The 25,545-nt window shown below is 47.2% G+C and overlaps 1 protein-coding gene across 1 annotated transcript in view; it reads left to right on the top strand.

Moving 5' to 3' along the window:
- NYAP2 (neuronal tyrosine-phosphorylated phosphoinositide-3-kinase adaptor 2) overlaps positions 1 to 25,545 on the top strand; it is a 987,564-nt gene that overhangs the window by 451,462 nt on the left and 510,557 nt on the right. Inside the window, exon 3 of the mRNA XM_086944856.1 lies at positions 12,429 to 12,730. Within this exon, the coding sequence (XP_086800982.1) occupies positions 12,429 to 12,730 (302 nt within the window). The remainder of the gene's footprint in view (positions 1 to 12,428; positions 12,731 to 25,545) is intronic.

Here is a 25,545-nt window from a genome sequence, read left to right as displayed (position 1 = left end):
AATTGGCACGGGCAATATTCACATGGGATTATTCACAAGACAGGGCCACAAGGGCCACTGTCATAATCAGCACATTAGTAGTAATGAAATACTACCAGAACTTAGACTAAAAGAGTATAAAATCACTGTAGCACAAAGTAACAGTTATGAATCACATCCAGTAACTACTGGGAACAGGTAAGTACACACTACGCAACCCTAAACACCTTAGGAGCATGTCACGCAGGTACCCAGGACCTCACTAGGACCACCTGTACTAGAAAGAACAACCACCTAAGGATGAAATCCACTTAGGGGTATAACTTAGAACACACTACCCATGATGCATGAATATACATTCAGAGGAGCAGTAAAGAAAGAAAAGACATGATGTATAGACCTACACATTCAGCGGTGTTAAGGACAGAGCACATGATGTAATCACAATACATTCAGGGGTGCAGCGCAAGGAGACACATGATGACTAAACATTCAGAGGTGCAGCGCATGAAAAGAAAGACACACAATGCATCAAACATTCAGAGGTGTCAAGAGTAAAGCAATAGCGCAAAAATCACATGAGGCCTAAAAACCTTCAGAGGTGCAGGAATAACACATGATGCAAAACATTCAGAGGTGCAATAACCATACCATTGCGCAAACTCACATAAGCCACCACCTGTGGCAGTCCCTAGGCCAATGGCCTTGTTGGGGCTCAGACGCCCTGAGTCTCAGTGTCAGGGTTGCGCTACCATGCAGCGCCAGTCTCAAAGTTCAAAAAGCCTAAACGTGGCAGGTGCCCACAAAGTGCTGGGCACCTGGAGAACAAAAAGCTGTGGCTGGGCTCTCAGTAGCCCCTAGAACAAATCTGCGCCACCTGAGCTCTCAAACAAACACTGCGCACGTTGGAGCCACACAGGCTCTGGCCAACACTGGCCAAACGTGGGAGCCACTCGGGCTCTAAAGCACATGCCCCCTGGAGCCTCCCTGGACTCTCCAAGCGTTGGGGCGACCCACTGTCAACTGGGGCCGCCCTTGAAGCCCTCCTCACGGTGGAGTCCCCTACGGGGGACTCTAGCTTCTCAAAATGCCCCCCAGAGCCTCTCAGGGCTCCAAATACAAAAATGCGGCGGGGAGCCTCTCCGGGCTTCGTGCACGTTGGGGCGACCCACTGCCCACCGGGGCCGCCCTTGGAGCCTTCATGGCTTCGCGATACCACTTGACGCGACGTTGGGGCGGCCCACTGCCAGCTGGGGCCGCCCTATTGCTCTCGCTCCCGGTGCCGCTCTCCGGCACCAACCACAGCCGCGTCGAGCCCTCCCCAGCCCTTCAGACTCACCGGGCTCTCTTCGGGGCGGGGCTCCTCCGGGCGGCGGCTGCTCGCGAGGTCTCTCTGCTCCTGCCGCTCCTCCTTCACTTGGGGCTCCTTCGGCACACGGGAGCCCCAGCAGCGGACCACACGCCTCTTCAGAGGCCGCCGGGTTCCCCCAGGTCACGGGAGCCCGGCCGACCCGCCGCCATGCTTCTCGGCGCCTTCTTCCTCGAGCCCCGGCCTCGGGGACGGATCAGCCAATCGCGTCGCGGCCCTCCGGTCGAGCCCCTTCAGTGCCCGGGAGTCAGCCAATGACAGAGCGGCTCCCGGGATGACGCTCCGCTACTTCGGCCAATCATGGCCCACCACGCGGATGACGCTGCGCCGCACGGGCCAATCCCGTCGCGGCGTTAGTGAGGGGGCTCGGCTCCCTCCACCAATGGGAGCGCGGCGGCTTCGTTCTTCGCCGTGCCAGCTCCGATCAGGATGGCGCTTCACGGAGTGGTTCAGGGCCCTTCCACAGGGGTTACTGACCCCGGGCTGCGACGGTGACACGGCCAAGAATCCTCAGCGCGTCCAGCGCTATAAGCAAGCAGGAAGGCGCTCCTAAGCGCTAGAAAGTCCAGCGAAAGCGCTCTCAAGCGCTTGGGGGAAATGAAGCGCTCCAAAGCGCTAGACAGCAGGCAGAGCGCTCCCAGGCGCTCAAGGCGAAGCACAGCGCCTCCAGGCGCTAGGATCCAACTCCAGCGCTCTCCCCAGGAAAAGGGCAGCTTCTCCATGCTGCCATGGTCCCAGAGCTTCCCCAGGGGCAAAGCCAAGTCCCCCCTTCAGCCCAGGCAGGGCAGAAGGGTCCCCCAGGAGTCCAGGAATCCAGGCACCCAGGGGTTGGGCAGCGCCCACCCCTGGTAGATCCAAGTCAGCCACACGAGCTAGAACAAGACGTTGGAGGGAGACACAGCTCCTTCTTATAGCCAGGAATGCCTTTGAAGTACTTCGTGCAAGGGACCCTGAGTGCTGGAATGTTTCTGGTTTACGTCTTTCCTGACAGCTTCAGGGCCAGAGGTGACAGTGAGCCGTCAGGAAGGAGAGCTAGCAGGGTGGCCGACAGGCACGGCCCGGCACCACCAGACGCTCTTTCCTCCCATCCCTGACAGCAGAGGGGCCTTTCATCCACGGCTGACTCAGACACCCTCCTCTGGGGCCTTGCAGACCCTGCAGACCCTGTCCTACTCAAACCGGACGGTCCATCCACCAGCAGGTCCAGGCACTCCTGGGCAGACTCACCAGCCAATCACACGCTAGCACCAACTTACACAATTATGCCAACTTCTAAAAGTGGTACTTCTAGACTAGACACAGTCATGCTGCATACATCATTTTGCAGCATTCATTCTCACGAGTTCACACATATCAAACTCGACCCCTGCACTCCCCATACAACAGGAACTACCATGGGCATACATATTCCCCATTCATTCCTATGGGAGGGCAGGTCACTCACTCTTCATACAGAGAGCTCAAGCACTTTACACTGTACCACAGTGAAAAAAATGCGCAGAGGCCTAGAATCACCAACACCAGGTTCCAGAAACAGGCTAGGAAAAAGCAAAAAGTCTAGGGGTAAACCTGCCCAAAGGGCCGGGTCCAACACACTCCATCAACGTTGACTGATCTCTTCAAAAAGGCAGTGTTTATGATTCTCTCTTTTACCCTATAATCCGAAAAGTTGATCAATATTGTACGAGGGTATTTCAGGTTATTTGGTTTATGCGCAGGTACTCTGTGTGTCCTTGTAATCGTTAAATCGCCTTGCAGCTCAGGTATGGCTTTTTTTAGGAGGGACTATGAACACTTTACCACATCCTTATCTTCCAGGCCCTCGGAGATGCCCACTAATCGTAAATTGGACCTCCTATTATAATTTTCCAAGTCCTGATTTTTTTCCACTAATTGAGATTACTCTCTGTTTGCTGCGTGAAGATCTTTCTGCATCGTTGTTAAGGTATCTTCTAGGGTCGAGATCTGAGCTTCAGCTTCCGAGACCCTCATGGGGAGATTTCCAAGGCACTCCTCCATTTTCGTGAGCCTATTATGCAGCTGCGATATTTCGTGAGCTTGGGAGATTTTAAAATCCCTTAGTTCGCGGAGTATAGTGACAAGCATATCCTCCACGGAGTTTGCTTTTGAAACGTTGGGGAGTAGTTCACCCTCTTGGATCATGTGTGGACATATACCTTGACCTGTAACTGTCATGACTGTAAGAGATGGTGAAGAGTGGATATTCACAGGCAGTGTTTTTGCTGCAGAAGGGGCCATCTTTTCAATTTTGGCAGGACTATGATGCAGTTCGGATTGCGATTTGGAGCATGGGAGAGGCTGAGGTGAGGTCTGAGGTGAGGTCTGAGAAAAAGTGGCGCAGGGGGCTGGAGAAGCCCGATTTTGAATGGATTGTAATGTATTAATAAGGGGGAGCAGGCTGTCGTTTGGCACTGTCGCTGGCGTTTCTTCTGAGCGTAGCTCTGCCTCTGCCACTGGCATTATTGGATTTATTGTATTCCTTTTTTCATTAGAAACGTCTTGCTCTGCTGTGCCTTTTGTTCCCCTTTGATTGTTCTCTTCCCGCGTAGGTGTACTTGTGAGCTGCCATTGGAGTAGCGGTTTAGAGAAGAGAGGATACTGCTCCATAGTAAAATCTTTCACCAAACCAAAAGCTCTTCAACCAGAAATCCCCCCTTCCCAAGAACTGTGTGGCAAGATCTCCGATTACTTTGAGGAGAAAATCAGCTCTATCCACAAAAACTTCCCCCCTACCCCCCCAGTGTACTCAATCTTGGAGCTAGACCAATCTCGCCCGACTGCTAACAGTCTCACACACTTTACCCCGGTGACCCTGACTCAGACCAGAGAAGCTATCCTTTCTTGCAAATCTGGCTCCCCTTCTGACCCTTGTCCCCCCAAGATCCTCCACACCATCATCGATTAAATCAACCCCATCCTCAATGAAATAGTCAACCTCTCCCTTAAAACTGGCTCTGTTCCTCTCTCTTGGAAAAAGGGTGTGGTTAAACCTCTTATGAAAAAGGCAAACAAACCCCCCTCTGATTTAACTAACCTTCGTCCCATCACCCTGCTACCTGCGCTGGGCAAAATAACAGAACAGTTAGTTCATAAGGAGCTCAAATCCTTTCTCGATGCCCACAACCTACTTCACCCCCAGCAATCCGGTTTCCGGTCTAAACATTCTACCGAGACCGCCCTGATCGAGCTGACCGATACCATCAAAAGCTTCCAAGATCAAAGGAAGAAGGCCATTTTGATCCTTCTTGACCTCACGGCGGCATTCGATACTATTTCCCACTCCATTCTGCTAAACAGACTTATGGACATCGGCGTTACTAACTCAGCCCTTGCCTGGATCAGTTCATTCCTCAGTGACAGGTTTCAAACTGTCTCACTGGGCCCTTTCCAATCGAAAGAGAAAAAGATCTTCTGTGGTGTTCCCCAGGGCTCCATTCTTAGTCCCCTCCTCTTCAATATATATCTCATCCCCCTGCTTACTCTTATAGAATCGTTCGGCATAACTGTCACGTCCTATGCTGACGATACTCAGCTTGTCATCCCTCTCGACGACAATTCCAACACGGCTGAACTCAATCTCAAGCGCTGCCTCACAGAGGTTTTCCAATGGATGGACGCCAACCACCTCCGCTGCAACTCGAATAAGACCGAGATCTTGCCCATTGGAAAGAATGCATCCTTCTGTCCCGCCCTGTGGTGGCCTGATAATTCTGCTGCCCCCCCTCAGACTGTTTCATCGGCCAGAAACCTCGGAGTTATCTTCGATTCCGATCTCTCTTTCGATACCCATGTCGCAGCCGTAGCAGGTAAATGCTTCGGCATTATAAAGTCCATGCGAAAGTTCTTTGATTTCCTCCCGCTTGACTCCAGAAAGACCATTGCGGTAGCCCTCATACTCTCTCGAGTGGACTATTGTAATGGCCTCCTGGCAGGGACCAAAAAATCCACCCGTCTGAAACTTCAAAGTGTCCTGCACACTGCTGCGCGGCTTGTCCTTAAACTCACACGCAAATCCTCTATCTCCACTGCCCTCAAATCCCTACATTGGCTCCCCTTGCACAAGAGAATACTCTTTAAAATTCTCATTGTAGCCTTCCGAGCCTTCAATAAATCCGGCCCATCCTACCTGTCGAGGCGCTTCCCTCACTACACCCCGGGTCGCACTCTCAGATCTTCGCAAGAAAACCTCATGACCCCCTATAAATTCAACCTGAAGTCGAAAGGTGGAAAAACACTCAGTACCCTGGCGATTAGAGCCTGGAATGGCATGCCAAGGCACCTCAGACTTCAGACACATGAGAAGCCGTTTAGGAAACACCTCAAAACGTGGATTTTTAATCTCTCTGATGACTGGACCAAAGCAGCCATCTAGCCCTCAACCACCTTCCCGGCGATCTGGTACCAGGTTTTACAGCGCCAAGATGCTCCCTTCGGAGCGAACGTTAGCGCTCTATAAATACCTATCCAATATCCAATATCCAATTGGGGCTCGATTGACTCTCGACCCTCTTAGCTATATTTTTGACAATGTTAACAGCGCTGGCCGTGCTGTCCATCTTATCCGCCTTTTCCACCTTATCTGCCTTATCTTCCCCATCTCCCTCACCTTTTTCTCCAACCGCCAGCAGACTCAATTCTGCTGAGAGTTCAGATAGCGTTTCTTCATCCCCCTCCTCATCTTCGAGGTCCTCTTCCTCAGCTTGCTTCTTTAAGGCATTATATTTATCTTGTCAATATTTCTCTGCAGCTTCCATCGCTTTAAGCTTTAGAGCACTCCTTTGTTGTGTCTTTCTTTTGCCTTTTTTCTCCCCGCCTTTAGCCACAGGTAGAGGTATGTTCACAAGTGGCGATTTTAAGAGCTCCCTTGCTAAGTCTGTTTTGACCTGCTTACCCCTAGCTCTAGCCGCCATGGTCATAACCAGGGTGTAAAGGCTGCGTGCAGCTACTCAATTTGATCCAGACAAAGGGGAGCCCTTATTGGAGGGAGAGTAAGGCCCCTTATTGCAGGAAAAGGAGCCAAGACAGAATATCAACGAGATATACGCTCAAAGGACCACTTCGGTGTCAAATTCCTATATGACCCAGCTGGTAGATTTTCCTGTAATGCCCGATTATCACATGAATGGGCAACAGGTGGAAATAGGAACCCAAGAAGGAAATTTTGTCCAACAATCTCTGGGGCATATTACCAACAACTATCGATAATTATCGCTATGTTGGCTTAGCGGCAATATTTTTATCGCCGAGCTGCAGCGAATTTTCTTTTTCCTAATTTTCTTAGGAACCTTGCTATTATCAAGGTTTATCTCCTAAGCGATAAAAATCGGTCGAAATGCATGAATATCGCTGAAAAGTCAGCGATATTCATGCATTACCGAGCTAATGCTCTTAGCCATGTTATCTACCTACCATTGGATAACATGGCTAAGAACTGCTATGGGGCAGGTGTTAGCTTTTGGAGATATTCGCACTTAGCGCGAATATCTCCAAAAGTTGGTAATAGGAGATAGCGATGTTAGCAACTGTTTCCAGTCGCTAACATCTTGGCACGCCCACTTTGCATGTCATTAGTGATAAATTTCACTGACATGCAAAGCGGGGCCCAAGATGGTCGCTATCTCCTACTAGCTGTGGCTAACTGGTGTTAGCGACAGCTAGGTAATAGGGAGATAATTTTATCTCCGCTTTCTTGGCTTTTAAAGCCAAAAAGGCGGAGATAAACCCCCTTGATAATATGCCCCTCTAACTTTTGGGCGCTCACCTCAGCTCCCCTGCTCCCCTGCTCCGCAATTCCAGGTCTCAGTCTCGGTCCCGCAGCTGCCGCATCTTCAGCAAGCTCAATGTTCTTCCCACCGCGTCGCGTTACAATCCTCCAATTCCCGTGGCCAAAGGAGAGCGAGGAGAGCGAAGCCTCAGCAGTCCCGGGGAGTGGCGTGCTGCAACTGAGCAATTCAGAAGCTGGGCAAGTGGACAAATGGGCGTACTCAGCGATGCTCCGCGAGTTTAGTTAGCCCGGTCTGCCGCTCCGCTTTGGTCATCTGTCATCCGTCACCCGTCTTCCGTCTTCAGCGGCAGTGAAAATGTGGGGGGTGCCGTAGTCTTTACACCCGGTGCTCCGCATGGAGGGGCAGAGCAGAACGGTGAGGAGATTCGGCATCAGCGTCGGACATCGTGGGTGTGGGCGGGGCTTAGCGGGACAGGAAGCACAACGGCGATGTGCGTGGGTTCACGTCAGCCGCATTCCCAGGATGCGGTGATCTTGTGATGCGGATGGGGTGATCTTGTGATGGATACAGCTCAATACTACAGCTGAGTGGTCTGTAGGCCACTAACATAATGGGATACTTCAAAAGTGGCCAAGGAGCAGGAGGCCAAAAACAAATAAATCCTAGAAGTGGAGTGAAAATGTTTAAAATAGCAGGTATAAAACTTTAAACCTGCATTTGTTTTGTGCCAAACAACCCATAAACCTAAACAAGTACTATTTCATTTTTATATTAACTTCAAATAGCAGATATTTGTTGTGCTTCCAATTCAGGTTTCTAATTGTAAAGTCTATAAGTGACATTGTAGCTGCCTGAGATCTGGACCCTTTTTTAGGTGGTCATTCCTGTCTCCTTCACAAATAATAGGAGGAAGTGTGTGACACAAACAGAAAGATTGGTTTTGAAAAAAACATCACTGGTGAAACAGATGCATTAGTGTGTTTTTTTATTTTGTTTTTTTTACTGCAACCTTGTGCAGTAAAATTGTGGGTGGTAGGCAGCCCTTTCCCCACCATCTAGGAAGCTCCCCATTATCCCCCTTAAACTGTTCTTCATAGTCAAAAGTGAGGACCAGACTGAAAAACAAGTTGGCCCAGCCCTGACAAGATGATCATTTTAGACATGAGTGATTCAGCACTAAAGGAGATTGGGAGGTCTGGGATGCACCTAGCAGCATGTCTACAGAGGTAATAAATTTCACAAAATGAGCGTCTAGCTGGGCGGGCCCTCCTCTCAAGCAGGCTTTTACAGGGCCTCAGCAGGTCCTGACATAAACCCGCCATTCCGGCAGGAGCAAAACTTCCTTAATGGGACCAAGTTGCCACAGATACAAAGAACATGGCTCCACCTCCCTTAGAACAGAGGTGACATTGCCTATCAGAGTCATCCAAGTCTTTGCGATCATACCAGTATGATTTCAAAGGGATTAGTCCACATTGCAGGCCAATTAATTGACATTTCATACTTAGGCCAAGAAGCAATGAGAGATAGGATGGAAGGGATTCTGACTTGTACAGTGCGGAGACCTTGCCTCCATGTGCCAATTTCTTCACTGTTCATACGTCATCTTCCGATGATATTAGCATTGCTTCTTTAATTAGCAGTTTGGCTGCTAAGGGCTCTGGCAGTCCACTTGGCCACATGTCATTTGCCTCCAGTGATTTAGATATATGTGCCAGTTTGTTGTCAGATGACTTTTCACTTCCCAAATGGTACTGTTCAATGTATGACTCTTGGCCTGTTCACTTTAAGGCTGTAAGCCAGAAACTTTGCTTTGAGTATCCAATGCTGTGAAGCTAGTCCAAACTCTTGCTGAATTTGAGTGTGTGATGTGCAGTTTGGGAGTGAAAAAGCTCTTTGGTGGCAAGAGGAATGTGCCCTGTCCAGCCAATTGGCCAATTCAAAGAGTAAAATGCTGGGAGGCCACGGGAGATATCTGTCCAGTAGAAAGATCCCTCAGGTAACTAGAGCTGATTGTGGCATTGGGATAGTTAGATGTCAGAAATTCATTTGCAAAAATATTTTCTGTCAAAAATATTGTTCCTAAATGTGGTTTACAAAAATATCATCCCATTAGATGTAGATCTTCTGTTAGTAACTCCAACAGGAGGATATTTTTGTAAACAGTCTTCAAGAGACAGTATTTCTGTCAGATATTTTGTTTATCATACTCTGGTAACATGCCACTGAGGCTTTTGCCATAGAAAGTCTCTATTTATGACCAGTGGATCTCATGTTACACTGCAGGAGACACTACTCATTCTATATTTAATACAGGCACTCTGGTGGGCATGCCTTTACACTGAACAAACTGTAGTCTACTCATAGGCTCTGAATCACAGTGGAGCACATAACAGAAATAATAGTTAAGAGGAAGACTTTGAATGTGTACAGGTCATCTAGGGCCCGATGTAGGTAATCCCAGATTACCGATTCTTAAATACCGAATCATACCGATTCGGTATTTAAGAACTGGAAATCGGGATGTAGGTAATTTTACCGATTTAATTACCGAATCGGTATTTACTGATTCGGTAATTGTCATTCATTCCTAGGGCCTGGAGGCCCATATGAATGAATGCCAATTACCGAATCAGTAAATACCGATTCGGTAATAGGGGGAAACATAGAAGGGTGGCAGGGTGTCACTTTGACACCCTGTTGCACCCCTCAATTGTGCTTGGGTGCACATGTTGCAGACATACATGCCCTTGGGGCATGTATGTCTGCAACATGGCACTGTTTAAAACGCAAAAAAAATGCTTTTTACAGGGTTTTCATTATTTACCACCAACTTCTAGTTGGTGGTAAAAAACGAATTCTTAAACCCCTGTAGCACTGATTGTAGTGCTACCTACATGTCAAAATACAGAATCGGTAATTTTACTGATTCGGTATTTTACATCTCCATCTTCAAATACTGGTCGGTAACAGCCGAAATCGGCCATTACCGACCAGTACTAGCATGGTATTTTAATGACAGTTCAAGTATCTGGCAGAAACATGAACATAAGATTCACACATACCTTACCATTTCACTGCAGATATGTTTGATCACTGTTAGAAATGGGGGTCACTAGTTGGTAGAGGTAGATACCTTTGTCCAAATAGGGACCCTTGCTTCTAGTAAGAGTAAGGGAAAATACACTTTAGATAACCCCTGCTCACCCCATGGGTAGCTTGGCATGAGCAGAGAGACGTTCCAAAGGCTATGTGTAAAGTATTTGTTCCCAAAACACACAGTAATATAGTGATAACACCACAAAGGACACCACACCAGTTTAGAAAAATTAAGTATCTTTATCTAAACTCAACAAGACATAAACTACAAAAATCCAACATACATGTAATAAGAATATGACTTTTCAATGGTTTCAAGCAACTGGGTCCATAGAAAACTATGGATGCATGATTTCTCACAACGTACCTGTAGATGCGTCAAAATTCACGAGGCCAAACACCCAAAGAGATAGGACGCATCGAGAAACAAAGAGATGCGTAATTTCCTGAGACCATGGGGAGGCAATGCAACAGTTCTGCTGCACGCAGGAGAAGCGATGTATCCAATCCCGTCTGTAGGGGGAAGTGACGCCTCCTGTTAGGTTTTATTTATTCCCATACAAATACAACAGTTCATGCTGGCTGATTTTGAGAATCCCAGGGGCTAACTATCATTGGTACAGCAGGCACAGTGGCACCGAGTCCCAAAGCCCTGAGGGGCTCATTGAACCCCGAAAATTGCTGTATTTTACTACCCAATAGCAGTCACAGGGGACATTTTCCTTGCCTGCATCAAGTCCCATGGCATACTTGCTACTCTACAGGGGAGTCTTAACCTCTTGCATGCTTGTGACGGAACTGTTCCGTCACAAGCCTCGTGTGAGCTGTGCTTGTGACGGAACTGTTCCGTCACGGCCCGCTCGCCGCGCCTGCGCAGCGCGAATTCCGCGCCTGCGCTGACGATTTAATGGGCGGGCGGGTTCGTGATGGAACCATTCCGTCACAAGCACAGCTCACCCGCGAGCCGTGACAGAGCAGTTCCGTCACAAGCATGGAACCGCCGCGCGGCCGCCCCACCCCCTTAGCGCTGCGGCGGAATAGCCGCCGCAGCAAAGGGGTTGACAGCCGCAGGCCGTGCAGGTAAGAGTGGTGGGGCTGGGTGGGTGGAGATTTCAACAGATGACGAGGAAAAATTAATTATTCATTTAATTTTCTTTCGCTGTCGTCGCTTGTCGAAATCCCCCGCTCCGGCCTCACTACTCTTACCTGCATGAGCCACAGCTGAGTCTTAATATGTAACATTTGTGCATCAATTTGAAGAGCTTCTTTTATTCTAGCGGCCTTACAACACATGGCAGTTATGTGACACTGGGAAATTTAAATTGAGGAAGTACGCAAATAATATATTAGTACCGCCCTCACAACCCTTCGAAAATTGGCACCACGTCATTAAAAGCAAAAGGGCAGCAAAAGTGAAATCATGAACCCGTTGTCTTCCTTTGACCTCACAGAGGTCACAGGAAGTGGCACTGTTACTTTTCAGTTTATTAATAAACATTTGTGTGCTTTTTGCAATGAAATCTATTCAAATCATATTCCTACTGCAATTACTGATAACAGGCACATGTAATCAGCACCCAAATTGAGCAAAAATGTAAAAAATCAAATGTTCAGGTAATCAGAAATAGGAAAATGTGTTTAAATGAGAGGGAATACCCTTAGCCAGCAGAAGCATTGCCCTTTCTATCACAAATGCTGTCCCTTCCACTGATTTTCCTGAGTGGATGAAAATGCAACAACTTATAAACACTTTAAGTAACGTGTTTGTAGGGGCTCAAGAATTCATTATGGTTTGCTTCAAAATCACAACCTATCCTTATATTTGTTTTTTTCTTGTTTTAATTTTTACTTCATAGATTCAGTTCTCATTTGACGTTTCAGAACAACCAAAGAGCCAGCACATGTTCAGGAAATATTTGCTTACCAAGAGATGTTAAGAGCAACTTAAATATGAGACAAAATCCGAAAATTACATGCTTTTACTATAATAGTACAAGACATACTAGTTTTGCGACGTTCAATGCTTTTTAACAAAATATTCCCAAATCCTCCAATATTATTTACAAACAGGAGGAGAGTGTAAGATTTTTTTCAAGAAAATGTGTATTTAATTTTTAAAAAATCGACACAGTGACAGGCTGACTAAATATTTTAATATGTTGCAATTTTAAAGAGAAAAAAATTAACCTGTTACTATCAAAGCATTTATGGTTTGTGTTATCTTCTCTCTACAGCCTAGGTGGAGACGGGCCAACAGGGCACGATGGCAGCTACGTGGGCAAGCATTTCCGCATGGGGTTTATGACAATGCCCGCACCTCAAGATCGACTGCCACACCCGTGCTCCAGTGGCTTTTCCGTCAGATCGCAGTCTCTCCATTCCGTTGGTGGTGCTGATGACGACAGCAGCGGCTGCTCCCGCAAACAGCCCCCGCCAAAGCCCAAGCGAGACCCCAACACCAAACTCAGTATTTCGTCTGAGACGGTTAATTATGGAACTCTGGGCAAGAGCGGGCGATTTCCAGACCGGACAGAAGGTAAATCGATATTTTACTGTTGCAATGCTGATCCATCCAGTCTCCATTGACAGTGCTTGTATGAAAAAATAGAAGTGCTGGTACCCTTTACCAAAGTACCTGCTTGTGTCTGAGAAGTACCGATACTTTCAAATAAAAAGTATTACGTCACTCTCGAGAAGTGCAGGTACTCTTCTTCTCAAAATAAAAAAGTTCTGGTACCCAGTACCGGACAGTAGCGGCCCATTCAAAGCACTGTAAGTTGTTTCCTCGGTGAGGACATCAAAGGAAGGTAGGGCAACTGTTAATCGGTGCTTCATTTAAACATAAGTTCCACTGCTCTTGTCAGGAGGCCACTGCAAATTGCATCACGCATTGCCCCTTCCACTGCTGCTAAGGATAGAAACAACAGCAGTACTTTATTTGTAAAAAAAAAAGTGCCCCAGCCCCTTTGGGAGGGCACTGCAGCCTACACCACCAATTGCCCAAACTAGTGTTGCCAATAGTTCAAGTTCAAGTTCGAAAATTTGTATAGCGCACTACTCACCCAGAGGGTCTCAAGGCGCTTGGGGGAGGGGGGAACTTTACTTATCGAATATCCAAGTTTTTAGTTGCTTTCTGAAAGAGAGGTGGTTCTGTGTACGGCGGAGGTGGGTGGGGAGGGAATTCCAGGACTTGGCCGCTAAGTAGGAGAAGGATCTTTCCCCCATGGTGGATCTATGGATGCGCGGAATTGCGGCGAGGGCTTGGTTGGACGACCGTAGTTGGCGGGTGGGGGTGTAGAAGGATAGTCGCGTGTTGAGGCATTCGGATCCTAGGTCGTAGAGGGCTTTGTGTGCGTGGGTGAGGAGACGGAACGTTATTCTCTTGTTGACGGGGAGCCAGTGGAGGTCTTTCAGGTGACCGGAAATGTGAGCTTGACAGGGGATGTCCAGTATGAGTCTGGCTGAGGCGTTTTGGATGTGTTGGAGTTTTTTCTGAAGTTTGGCCGTGGTTCGGGCGTAAAGGGTGTTTCCGTAATCCAGTCGGCTTGTGACCAGTGTGTGGGTGACCGTCTTTCTTGTTTCAGTTGGGATCCAGCGGAAGATTTTTTTGAGCATGCGTAGGATGTTGAAGCATGATGATGAGACGGCGTTGACTTGTCTGGTCATCGAGAGGGAGGAGTCCAGGATGAAGCCCAGGTTATGTGCGTGGTCCGTAGGTATGTGTGCGGTTCCCAGGGCCGGTGGCCACCATGAGTCGTCCCAGGCAGCGGGGGATGAACCTAAGAGGAGGACTTCCGTTTTGTCCGAGTTCAGTTTTAAACGGCTGTTCTTCATCCACTCGGCTACTTCTTTCATTCCTTTGTGTAAGTTGGTTTTGGCGGTGTTTGGGTCTTTGGTGAGGGAAGGATCAGCTGGGTGTCGTCTGCGTAAGAGATGATGTTGAGGTTGTGTTGGCGGGCGATGGATGCGAGGGGACTCATGTATATGTTGAAGAGGGTGGGACTGAGTGATGATCCTTGTGGTACGCCGCAGATGACTTCGGTGGCCTCTGATCTAAAAGGGGGGAGGCGGACTCTCTGGGTTCTTCCGGCGAGGAACGAGATGATCCAGTCCAATGCTTTTCCTTGTATTCCTACGTTGCTAAGGCGTTGTATGAGGGTGCTATGACCGACTGTGTCGAAGGCTGCGGAGAGGTCAAGTAGGATGAGGGCAGCTGTTTCTCCGTTGTCCAGTAGAGTTCGAATGTCGTCTGTTGCTGCGATGAGGGCGGTTTCGGTGCTGTGTTTGGCTCGGAAGCCGGACTGTGAGGGGTCGAGGGATTTGTTGGATTCAAGGAAGGCGGCGACCTGACTGTTGACGGCTTTCTCAATGACTTTGGCAGGAATGGGAGGAGCGAGATGGGGCGGTAGTTCTTAAGTTCAGTGGGGTCTGCTGTGGGTTTCTTTAGAAGGGCGCTGAGTTCGGCATGTTTCCAGCTTTCCGGGAAGGTAGCGGAGTTGAAGGAGCAGTTGATGACGTCACGGAGATGGGGTGCGATAATGGAGTCTGCTTTGTTGAAAATGTGGTGGGGGCATGGGTCGGTTGGCGATCCCGAGTGGATGGAGTTCATCAGGCGGATGGTGTCTTCAGTGGTGATTGGGTTCCAGTCGCAAAGGATGTTAGAGGGCGGTTTTGGTTCGGAGGTGGGTGGAGTGGACTGGTCTTCGGACTGGTTTCCAAAGCTGTTATGTATGTCGGCGATTTTGTTGTGGAAGAATGAGGCTAGGGAGTCGCAGAGGTCTTGGGAGGGAGTGATGTCGTTGGGGCGGGCGGTGGGGTTGGTACATTCTTTGACAATGTTGAATAGTTTCTTGCTGTTTTGGGCGTTGTTGTCAAGGCAATCCTTGAATGCTGATTTCTTGGTGGATCGGATCAGTTGGTGGTGTTTTCGGGTGGAGTTCTTGAAGGTGGTCAGGTTGTCAGTGATTGGGTTTTTTCTCCAGGCTTTCTCGAGGGTACGACAGAACTTCTTGGATTTCTTAAGGTCATCGTTGAACCAGGGGGCTTTTTTGCTACCTTGCTTGATTTGATGGTTTTTCAAGGGTGCTAGTTCGTCTGCGCTGTGGGTGATCCATTGTGTGAGGTTGGTGGCTGCTTGGTTTGGATCCGATGATTTGGCGGGAGGGTTTTGGTGAAGCGATGTGAAGAGCTGGTCGGTGGTAATTTTGTTCCAGTTTCTTCGGGGAATAGGTTGTGGGGGGTTGTGGGTCGTGGTCTTTTTGTAGTTGAAATGAACGCAGCTGTGGTCAGTCCAGTGGAGAGCTGTGGTGTGATTGAAGGAGATGTGCTGGCTGGAGGTGAAGATTGGGTCGAGCGTGTGTCCGGCATAGTGGGTGGGGGTATTGACAAGTTGTTCGAGTCCGAGGTTGGCCATGTTGCCCAGAAGGGTGGTAGTGTGTTGTCGTTTTTGTTTTCCAGGTGGAAGTTGAGGTCTCCCAGTAGAATGTAGTCCTCGGAGGGGAGGGCGTGTGGGCTGATGAAGTCGGTGATGTCTTCGCTGAATTGTGTGCGGGGTCCTGGTGGTCTGTAGATGAGGGTGCCTCTGAGTGTGGTCTTGGGGTCGGTGTGGATCTGGAAGTGAAGGTGTTCGACGGTTGCGAGGTAATCGTCGGAACTGGTCGTGATGCGGATGGTGTTCTTATGGACGATGGCGATGCCTCCTCCTGTTTGGTTGGTGTGGTCCTTTCGGATGATCTTGTAGCCGTCCGGGATGGCTATGGCGATGTCGGGCGCTGATGAGGCGTTCATCCAGGTTTCTGTAAGGAAGGCGACATCCGGTGATGTAGTGTCTAGTAGGTTCCAGAGTTCAATGGCGTGTCTGTGGACCGAGCGGGTGTTGAGCAGGATGCACTTTAGGTGGTTAGTGTTGGAGCTCTGTTTGGAGTTTGTGGATTTGGTGTGGGTCCTGATGCAGTCGAACTTGCAGGAGTGGCAGGTGAAGGGTCCATGGGTGTGTCCTGGGGCGGCTTGGTAGCAGTTAGGTGGGCGGCCGGGGTTAAGGGCTGAGAGGGTTGCGGCGTCGTATGTTATGCGGGCGGAGTGGATTTTGCGGGGGCCAGGGGGTCTGGCGTTGGGCGCGGTCCAGGCGCGGCGGGCGTAGACGCCCGCCGCGCCTGTCATAAGTGGATAGTGGAGGGGCGAGGGAGGAGCAGCTGGGAGGCGGGAGCGGGGTGGAGAGCCGGGCTGGGAGGCACAACAACAACAACAAAATGGCAGCAAGCCAAAAATCCAAGCCGGACGAGATTGGGGCACAAGCTTATTAATGGCAATGAAATGGCCAGTGGCACCGGCACAATCAGACACAAATAAGTTAATCAGGCAAAGGCAGCAATGTACAATAGTATCTTAATTAATGCGCTGTTAACAGTATAGCGCTACAAAATAAATCCAAACAGGCACAAATTATTTCTGGAGCAATGCGAGCAATGCGCTATTGATTTTAAAGGTCAAAGAGCAGTCTATCTCAATGGCGCTACGATACCAGTATCTCAGCAGGGAGCAGCGTGGGGAGCGACACTACCAACACAACTCAGAACCATCACACTCCTATAAGTTTGACAATTCAGACTATTCCAGGCCCCCAAACCTATAAGAATGGCTTGAGCGCATGTCTCGGTCATTTTTACTGTATATTTAATTAACAAACTACTATTTTTGGGCCCATCCTCAAATTAGCTAAACAGCATCACCATGTAGCAGACAGCATAAAGTGCCAGTGTTGACAATTAAGTGCTGGTGCCGAGCACTGGAAACCACAGGCTCAAATTAAGCACTGAATACAACTACTAACCAACTATTCCAAGCCCCCAAAGAATGGCTTGGGCAGCTGGGGATTGCACTTTTATTGATATTGAATTATTAATTAATGGTTATTGTGCTCATCTCTGAATTAGACAGACAGTGACTCCTTGTGGCAGACTGTCACAAGCACCTGTGTTGACAAATCAGTGTCGCTGCTGAGCACTAGAATCCACCGCCTCAAATTAAGTACTGCTGGTAATGCCTTCTGCATTCAGTTCCATCAAATTTGCTTGTTGAAAACGGACAGAGAAGAGTCAGTTTTATTCTTGTGGCAGATGTAATTTTTTTTGTTAGCTAATACCTCTAGGTATGCACAAGCTGAAGGATGATATTTTTAGTGCAACTACAGATGACGGCATTTAATGTTTCTAATGAACGGGGTAATGTGCTAAAAATGCACTAACCAGCGACCATGGACTGTTTATCCCCCTTTTATACCAATTATTTTGTATTTTTTACACACATTATTCGTGTGTGACTACAGAGGAAGCGTTCCCCCACACTGAACCATGAAGCCTGTAGTTTAGTACGACTTAGATAAGTGCGGTTTCCCATACTTAATAGGGATCACCGGTATCTGAAAAGACTAGCACGTAAACTACAGTGGCTAATTTGCATGACAGATGTCTGATTTGTTAGACACGCCTATCTGTGTACATTTGGTAATTTTTGTATTGTTAGCAGTATCCACAAAGTGGGGATGATTTAATCTTGACAAGATTATTTTAATTTTAATTGGCGTGTTCCCTTTGAGTGTGGCTATTCTCTTGATCATGACATACCTAACATACGAGTCATAATATAATCTATGAAATTCATTGTCCAGCATGGCTGACTGTACTGATGCTGACAACTAATACGCCTTCAACTTGTTAATTTAATCCAACAGGTTTACATCCAATTCTGACGTCTAACGGCTATGGAGAATATTCCTTAGCTTTGTATGGAATGAATGCACAGCCTAGCTAGGGAGTTCTAATACCCTGATGAAAACCTTTGACAATTGTTTGGAATCCATATTGGTCGAAACATATCATTGTATTTCATCCAGTGGCAATACCTTTTGTTTTTAATCAATACCAGGAGTAAGCACTAATAAAGGAAGTTCTTTGGGTATACCCCTAGGTATTTTTCATTCTTATGATTGGAACATTGTATCTGTCACAAAATGGATGTATAGGAACTCCCAGTTCTACGAATTTCAGTTGAGTCCACTGGGTTGGCATTGAACCTAACCCCAGTGTGAGAGGTTGCCAATGATGAAGCATGCCATGATATGCTATGGGTGAGACGACCTCTCAAATATCTTTTGATGATCCTACTCAGCTGCTTTCCAGATGTGAAAGGACAAGTTTGAACATAGATTTCAGTTCTCAAGTATTTTGTGTGATAAGGCCTCAACCACAGGCTCAAATTAAGCACTATTGTTGCATCAAGAATAACCTTCATTTAACATTCACAAAACATCAGAATAAAAATATTGAGCCCTGCATTGATGATCATTGTAAAAGAATATCATATTATTTAAAAAATATTCCCGCTTGGCCGCTTCTCGCCTTCGGAGCTTCTCCTGCCCGCTGCGATGCCCTCTCTGACACCCAGCTCCCAGCGCGGCTAAAAACAAAACTTTCCGTCGGCTGAATTTTGTATCTGAGGAATATCGATGAAGGGTTTTGGTTACCGATTTCGGATGACGGTCGGCTGAGAGCTTTGTGGGTTACCTCGGCTCTTGCTCCTGTAGGTGTCCAACTGAAATCTCTGTGTTTTCTCTCATCCCAATCTGCTGCTGCTGTTAGCGTGTTGGATGCGGCTACAGCTGCGGACTAGCTGTACTTTTTGGATCCCCAAAGCCAGCCTCCTGGGTTTTTTCCTCCGGATTGGAGCCTGCTCACTATTGGTGTGCCGGCTTACCTGCGCTAGCTCCCTGTTTCATTCCGCTCGCATTGCGAGGTTGATTTCAGCCAGGGGGGAGGTGCAAACATCAGCGCGGCTCTCTTTGCTGGAATCTGCTGCCACGAGTGGCAGTCTCAGCCCTGTTTTTGGAACTGGGGATACACGGCTGTGCAGCACTACATTAACACTGGGGGTTTCATCTCGGGTGAAGAAAAAGCTAAAGGAAAAGGAAAAGCGAAGGGTGATGGCCCAGCCTCACTCAACTCGACGAGGGCTTATCGAGACACAGGCATAGAATGCGGCACCTACAGTAACTGAAGGTACAGATGGAGACATGGGTGTTCAAGATAATTCCTCTGTAGACAATGTTTTACTGCCTGTAAAAACTCTAGTGGGCAACTATGTTTCAAATTGTCATACGGACCCGCAGGTTGGTAAGCCCATTCTTAAACTATTATGCTCAGGGAAAGCCACAGAGCTTCTCCGGTCCTGCAGGTCTGAATCTACTGCCCCCCTCGCCCAGATGGCAGAAGTTCTTAACGCTGCGATCAATGAAGGGTGGGGGAGTACGAAGGATTCTGATTGCAGAGCGGATGTCTCTCCTGCTTCTCCTCTCTCTCCTGGGGGCAAATGCTTGGTGGAGCAGGGCCCGGCTGAATCCCTCTTACCTATGGCAGGTGCTAGTGAGACTGGAACTTTCTCTTCTGGACTGACAAGCCTTCAAATGGAAAGACTAAATAGCAAAAGCCCCCTGTGCCAGCTGAATGTAATAGTGCAGGGGAGCAGCTCAGGCAGGAGCGACAACTGCTCTACACAAGGTTTTGGTGATGGAGTTGGAGGGGGTAAGGAACAGGCAATCAGCATTGCAGAAATAGGGAGAGCTACGGGAGCGGATTCGCCTAAGGTCCCCTCCCCATTAAATCTGGGTACTGTTATCTGCAGCTCCGGAGGCAATACTCCTGAGGGGGGAGAACCCCAAAAGGAAAAGAAAAAGGTCCTAATATCGTTCGGACTGGGAAAGGTGGTAGAGGCCATGGAGGAATTGGCAACATTGAACAGATTACTGAAGCACTCGGACGATTAAAGGGTGTAGCTAGCACTTCTAAAACCGTCCCAGGAGTCAGTCCTCTTCAAAAATGGGTCTCATCAAAGGAAGAAGTACGATCTATTGTCTCCAGACTCTCTATCATAGGGTCACAGGGGGACCGTATCGCCCTTACCTCTTTGAAGGGAGGCGTTGACTCGTTGGCTACTTCGGCCAGTACTGCAGTACATCAAAGCACTAGCAATCTGTCTTTCATTGATACTAGCCCAAATAATGTGGAACCACCAAAATCTTCAGAAACAGGCACTGTGTACTGTCACGGCCAAAATGTCGCTGTTGGGGTGCCAATTAATTCAAAGGATGTAACACCTCTTGGATTTAATAACTCATCCACAGTGTCTGGATCCTCTCCCTCCCCCCATCGTCTCAGGGCTCCAATGTAGTGCGAACAAGACCTAATGACGAGCAGAATCACTCGAGTGAGGAGAAGGAAGGGGGAGATGAGCCCTCACTCTCTAGTATCATGCACGCTCTTGTTGCTCATAGAGCTGAAGCACAAGCATACTACCAACAGGCAAGGGTGGACTCTAGTGAAATTAAAAAAGCATTGTCTGAGGTTACCAATAAGGTCAATCACTTAACTGTGGAGGTCTCTGAGCTGCAGGAGCGGGTGGCAGGAGTGGAGCAGATAAATTCCCACACAGTCAAGGTGGTTACCGCACAAGAGTCACAGCTCGCCTCGATGCAACTTAAAATCGATGACCTTGAAAATCGCCAGTGGCGCCACAATCTAAGGATTTTCGGGGTGCCCAAGGGAAAAGAAGGCGCTGATCCTCTTGCATTTGTCGTGGACCTTTTACAGAAAGCCTTCCCGGATTTGGAGGACTAGGATATGGACACGCAGGTCCAAAAAGCACATCGGCTCCTACTCTTTTTGCCACCTAATATGCAAGCTAAAAAAAGATTCTCGTCCTATTCTGGTCTTCAATGTCTGCTATGTCAATCTTTGTGAGATCTGATTTGTGCAAGTCATCCATGAACAAGAGATGGCAGCTTCGCCAGCTTATGGATTCATTTAAGTCTGTCTGTTCTCAGGTTTTTTTGAAGGAGCCTGCTCGGCTTAAAGTTGTCAACGATGGTCGTTCCTACGTTTTTTTAAGTGAGCAGGAGGCTAAAAAAGCACTGGCCAGCTGGCAAACCCCTCCCAATCCTTGATTAACCAAGGGTCTTGGTTTAATATCTGTCTAGGGGGGGTTTTCTTTGGTTTCTTGGTCGGGGTCCTCCCCCCTTTTTTTTTCCTCTCTTCTCTTTTCTTAGGCACTGGGTGTAGGAAATGCTGATACAGGCTACAACTGTGCAATTAGTCAAATATTTTCTTTCGCTACTGCCAGTTATAGCTGGCGGACGTTTTTTACATTTTATCTGCTGGGGTGGTGGTCGGAGGAGGGATGGTGTGTGGGCATGCTGGGGGGCTCTTGGGGAGAGGTGGTCGTGTTGTCCTTCAATTGCTGTCGTTCAGGACAGCATTAAGGGGGGTGATTCCTTTTCGAAGAAACGGGGTGGGGGTCTGGGGGTGGTTTTGGGGGGTTGGGTGGGAGGGGGGTTAAATAGTCACAGATCGCTTAAAATAGCACAGGTAACTTGTGGAAATAAAATCGAGCTTCTGTTTTGCGGGAAAATGTATATGTGGGTTAGGATAGAGCAGTACTCGGCCAATCTGATCTTTTGTAATGTCTAGAGTTAAGATTATGAGTTGGAATAGCTGTGGGCTCAATACGACCAGTAAAAGGACATTGGTGGCGGAAGAGCTTAAAGGATTTAAGCCCCAAATAGTGGGATTGGCTGAAACTCATCTCGCCTATAAAAACAGAAGTGTCTTCAAACAATTAGGTTATGACCCGGTCATTTGCACTTCACAGACGGCATCTATAAGGGGTGTTGCGTTATTGAAAGATAAATACTCCAAAATAACTGTACTTAGAACTCTTGCTTATAGCTGGGGAAGGCGGGCAATTGCGCAGCTTCTGGTTTCAGGAAAAAAGATTACAGTCTGTATGATTTATGGTCCTAATGTTGAATGTCCAGAGGTTGTTTCTTACTTGAATTCTGAACTCTTGGACTGGGATGGGGACCTTGTTGTAATGGGTGACTTTAAATGTATTATGGATAAAAAAATGGATACTACCAATGCACGTGCAAGGGCGAGAATGATCAAGGTAAGGGCTGCTATACGTGATCTAATGCATTTTCATCAATTGGACGATGCCTGGCGGACACTGTATCCTACATCACCGGGGTTTATATTCTTTTCTCACCCCCATAAACAGTACTCCAGGATCAATATGATTTTTATTAACTATGGGTTGCTGGTTAACGCAACAATGACAGTATGTCCAAAGGTAACCTCGGATCACAATCCCATTATGATTAATCTAACTCTTGGAGGGTTTAGACAGTATCAAGTTAGGGAGTTTTCTTTTCCACAGCATTTGTTAAGTAATCCGGATTTTGTCACCCCCATGAAGAAGGTTTTGAAGGAATTCATTCTGATTAATCTCCATACTTCGTCCTCTGCCATGGTTTGGGACTGTTTAAAAGCATGTGTGAGAGGGGCAACGCTCCAGTATGTAGTTAAACAGAACAGACAAAACGGTATTCAGCTGGCAAATGAACATAGGCAGTATACTCAGCTAGAGCAGCAACATGCCTGTGCAATAGCGTCAAAGGATAGGGGTGAACAACAGATATATGCCCAGATTATTGATGTCAAAGCCAAACTTCACAGAAGGCTGAAAGATAAAGTTGCCAACAACTTCCTTAAGCATAGAATAAAGCAATATGAGTACGGAGAGAGGGTGGGAAGAGTACTGGCTTACCAACCTGCAGATCAGCGGGCTCATTTCCACATCAAGTCTTTCAAGGGAGTGGACTCTATTATCTATTCAAAACCAGAAGACATAGCCGAACAATTCAGGATGTTTCATTGTAGCTTATACGAGGAAACTAGAATATACACCCAACAAGCGGTTAGGCTCTAAGTACAAGAAAGTGCTCTCCCGTGTTTGGACGTCACTCATTTGCTGGGCTTAGAGACCAATGCTGACCTTGAGGAACCGAACTTGGTTTTAGGGGCCCTCCCCAGCGGTAAGGCGGTTGGAGAGGACACCATACCGCTAGAGTTCTACAAAACGTTTAAGGAAGTGTTGTTACCAGTTCTCCTCAAGTTGGTCAACGATATATTGCAGGGTGGGGATCCTCCCCCTTCCTGGAATAAAACTAATATTGTGGTCTTTCCCAAAAAGGGTAAACCGGTGGATGATCTGGGGTCTTATCGAACAATTTCACTTATTAACGCAGATGCCAACATTTTTTCGAAGTTGCTTGCTTCTCGTCTTGCCCCAAGTGTCCATTTACTGGTTTCTGAAGAACAACATGGTTTTGTCCCATGTAGGGATACGGTGACGCATATAAATACAGCTATTGTGGCTTTTGATGCTGCAGGGCAACTGGGTAAGCAGATTGGGATGTTAAGGCTGGACGCTGTGAAGGCCTTCTATCGAGTTGCCTGGGGGTTTTATGGAGTACTATGCAATCATTACGCCTAGATCGGAGGTTTGTTGCGGCGGTCCCTCGTCTGCAGTTATTAAGCTTAATGGTTGTACATCTGGGGTAGTCAACATCCAGCAGGGCACACGCCAGGGTTGCCCGCTTTCCCCATTATTGTTTGCCCTCTATATTGAGCCCTATATTAGGCATCTCCTTCATAATATTTCTATCTCACCTGTCTGTTTTAAGTGGCATAACCTTAAAAATTACGGCCTACGCAGACAACATTGCTGTATTCACTACCGGGCCAGAGGTGGCAATTGCTGCCATCACACAAGAGGCGCAACATTTTGGCTCCCTCTCTGGTTACAAGCTTAATTTAAATAAAACACAGTCTATTGTTAATTATGTTTTTGCATCTTCTTTACCTCAGCTTGGTGTCACTACCACAGCTACTTACCTTGGAATTTGTCCTAGTAGTTGTACTAACAAGTTTATGTCCTTGAACTACGAACCCTTGCTCAAACAAATTATTGCTGATTTGAGTAGATGGCATAGGCTGCCTCTGACTATCATTGGGAGATGCAACATAGTGAAAATGAATGTTTTGCCCAAATTTCTTTATTTATTTCGTTCAATACCTTTAAGTGTCCCAATTTCATTTTTTAAGCGGCTTGATTCTGTCATTGGTAGCTTCATATGGGGCTATCGTAGAGCTAGGAGAGCTCTTAGATATATCAAGCTGACATATGAGCAAGGTGGTTTCCAACTCCCCGACTTTAAAACATATTTTTGGGCTGCTTTCTCAACCGTATTCAGAGTTTACTTTTTGGACCAACTGTGGTTAAAACCTGGTTAGCGTATCAGCTTACATCTGGTCTTAACATTGGGTTTCTTCTATACTATATGTCGGACCCAAACTATTTCAAGAGAGTCCGTTTCAAGGTAGTTAGGCACATTTATCGTATCTGGCAAGATATTTGTAAATCTTTTGCTCTGCCAGAACTACATGAATATACTTACTTATGGGATGACCCTAGGTTCCCGGGCATATTTTCCGATACCGTCTGTAGAAGGTGGCAACAGGATGGAATAATACGGCTAGGGCAGATGTATGATGAAGGGGGCTTTAGGTCATTCTCATTTTTAAAGAACAAGTTTGGGATACCACAGAACTCATTTTTTAAGTATTTGCAAATTAGGAATTATTTCTTACAAGGGAAGGGATTGTTTGCTCTCCCCCATACCTCTGATGCATTGCGGGCTATCTTCTATACCACTGCTCAGGGTCAGATTGGTAAAGCTTATCAGAGCTTTATGCGTGCAACGGTGTATGATGGTTTGGTGATGGTAGCCAAGATTAATCATATGTACGCAACTGGAATTAGTATGGAAGAATTTCTTGACTCCTTGGCTACAATCAATTCTGATGTTTCTTCAATTAATTTAAAGCTGCATCAACATCGTATTATGTTCATGCTGTATTACACCCCGCAGATAATTTCAAAATGGGCAACTTCCCAGAGTTCTTCGAAGTCATACTGCCCTAAGTGCAACCTGTATGCTGCTGATCTTAGACATATTTTTATTGTGTGTCCCCGCTTAACTACATTCTGGGTTGAGGTTGCTTCGGTGCGGAGCAGGTTATTAGGTACAGTGATTCATTTATCGGAGAAAGAAATAGTTTTGAGCTCGGTCATCGAGTCAGGTTGTTTATCTAAATCTCTAGCCTCAATTATTATTATTTCTGCACGGCTCTGCATTGGCAGGGCCTGGATTGAGGTAGCTAGTCCCTAGATTACTGATTTTTGGCTGTTACTTAGGAGAGTTTTTGAAATGGAACTGGCATTAGCGAAAGCTCGGGTTTACAGACAAGGGTGAAATTTGGGAAGGTCTGGTCAAGTCTGCAATGGGATTAATTGCTGCTGTTTGCTCAAAGTCTCTAGTAATATTTTGGTTGTCTTACTATATTTTGGTTTGATCTACATTTTGTTTGCATTTTTTTTCCATTTCACCTGGCCTGGACT

This window comes from Lissotriton vulgaris, chromosome 11 (genome assembly GCF_964263255.1).
Source record: "Lissotriton vulgaris chromosome 11, aLisVul1.2, whole genome shotgun sequence".
Taxonomy (NCBI): Eukaryota; Metazoa; Chordata; class Amphibia; order Caudata; family Salamandridae; genus Lissotriton; species Lissotriton vulgaris.
The sequence above is the reverse complement of the archived record's forward strand: the minus strand, read 5'-3'. Positions and strand labels throughout refer to the sequence as shown.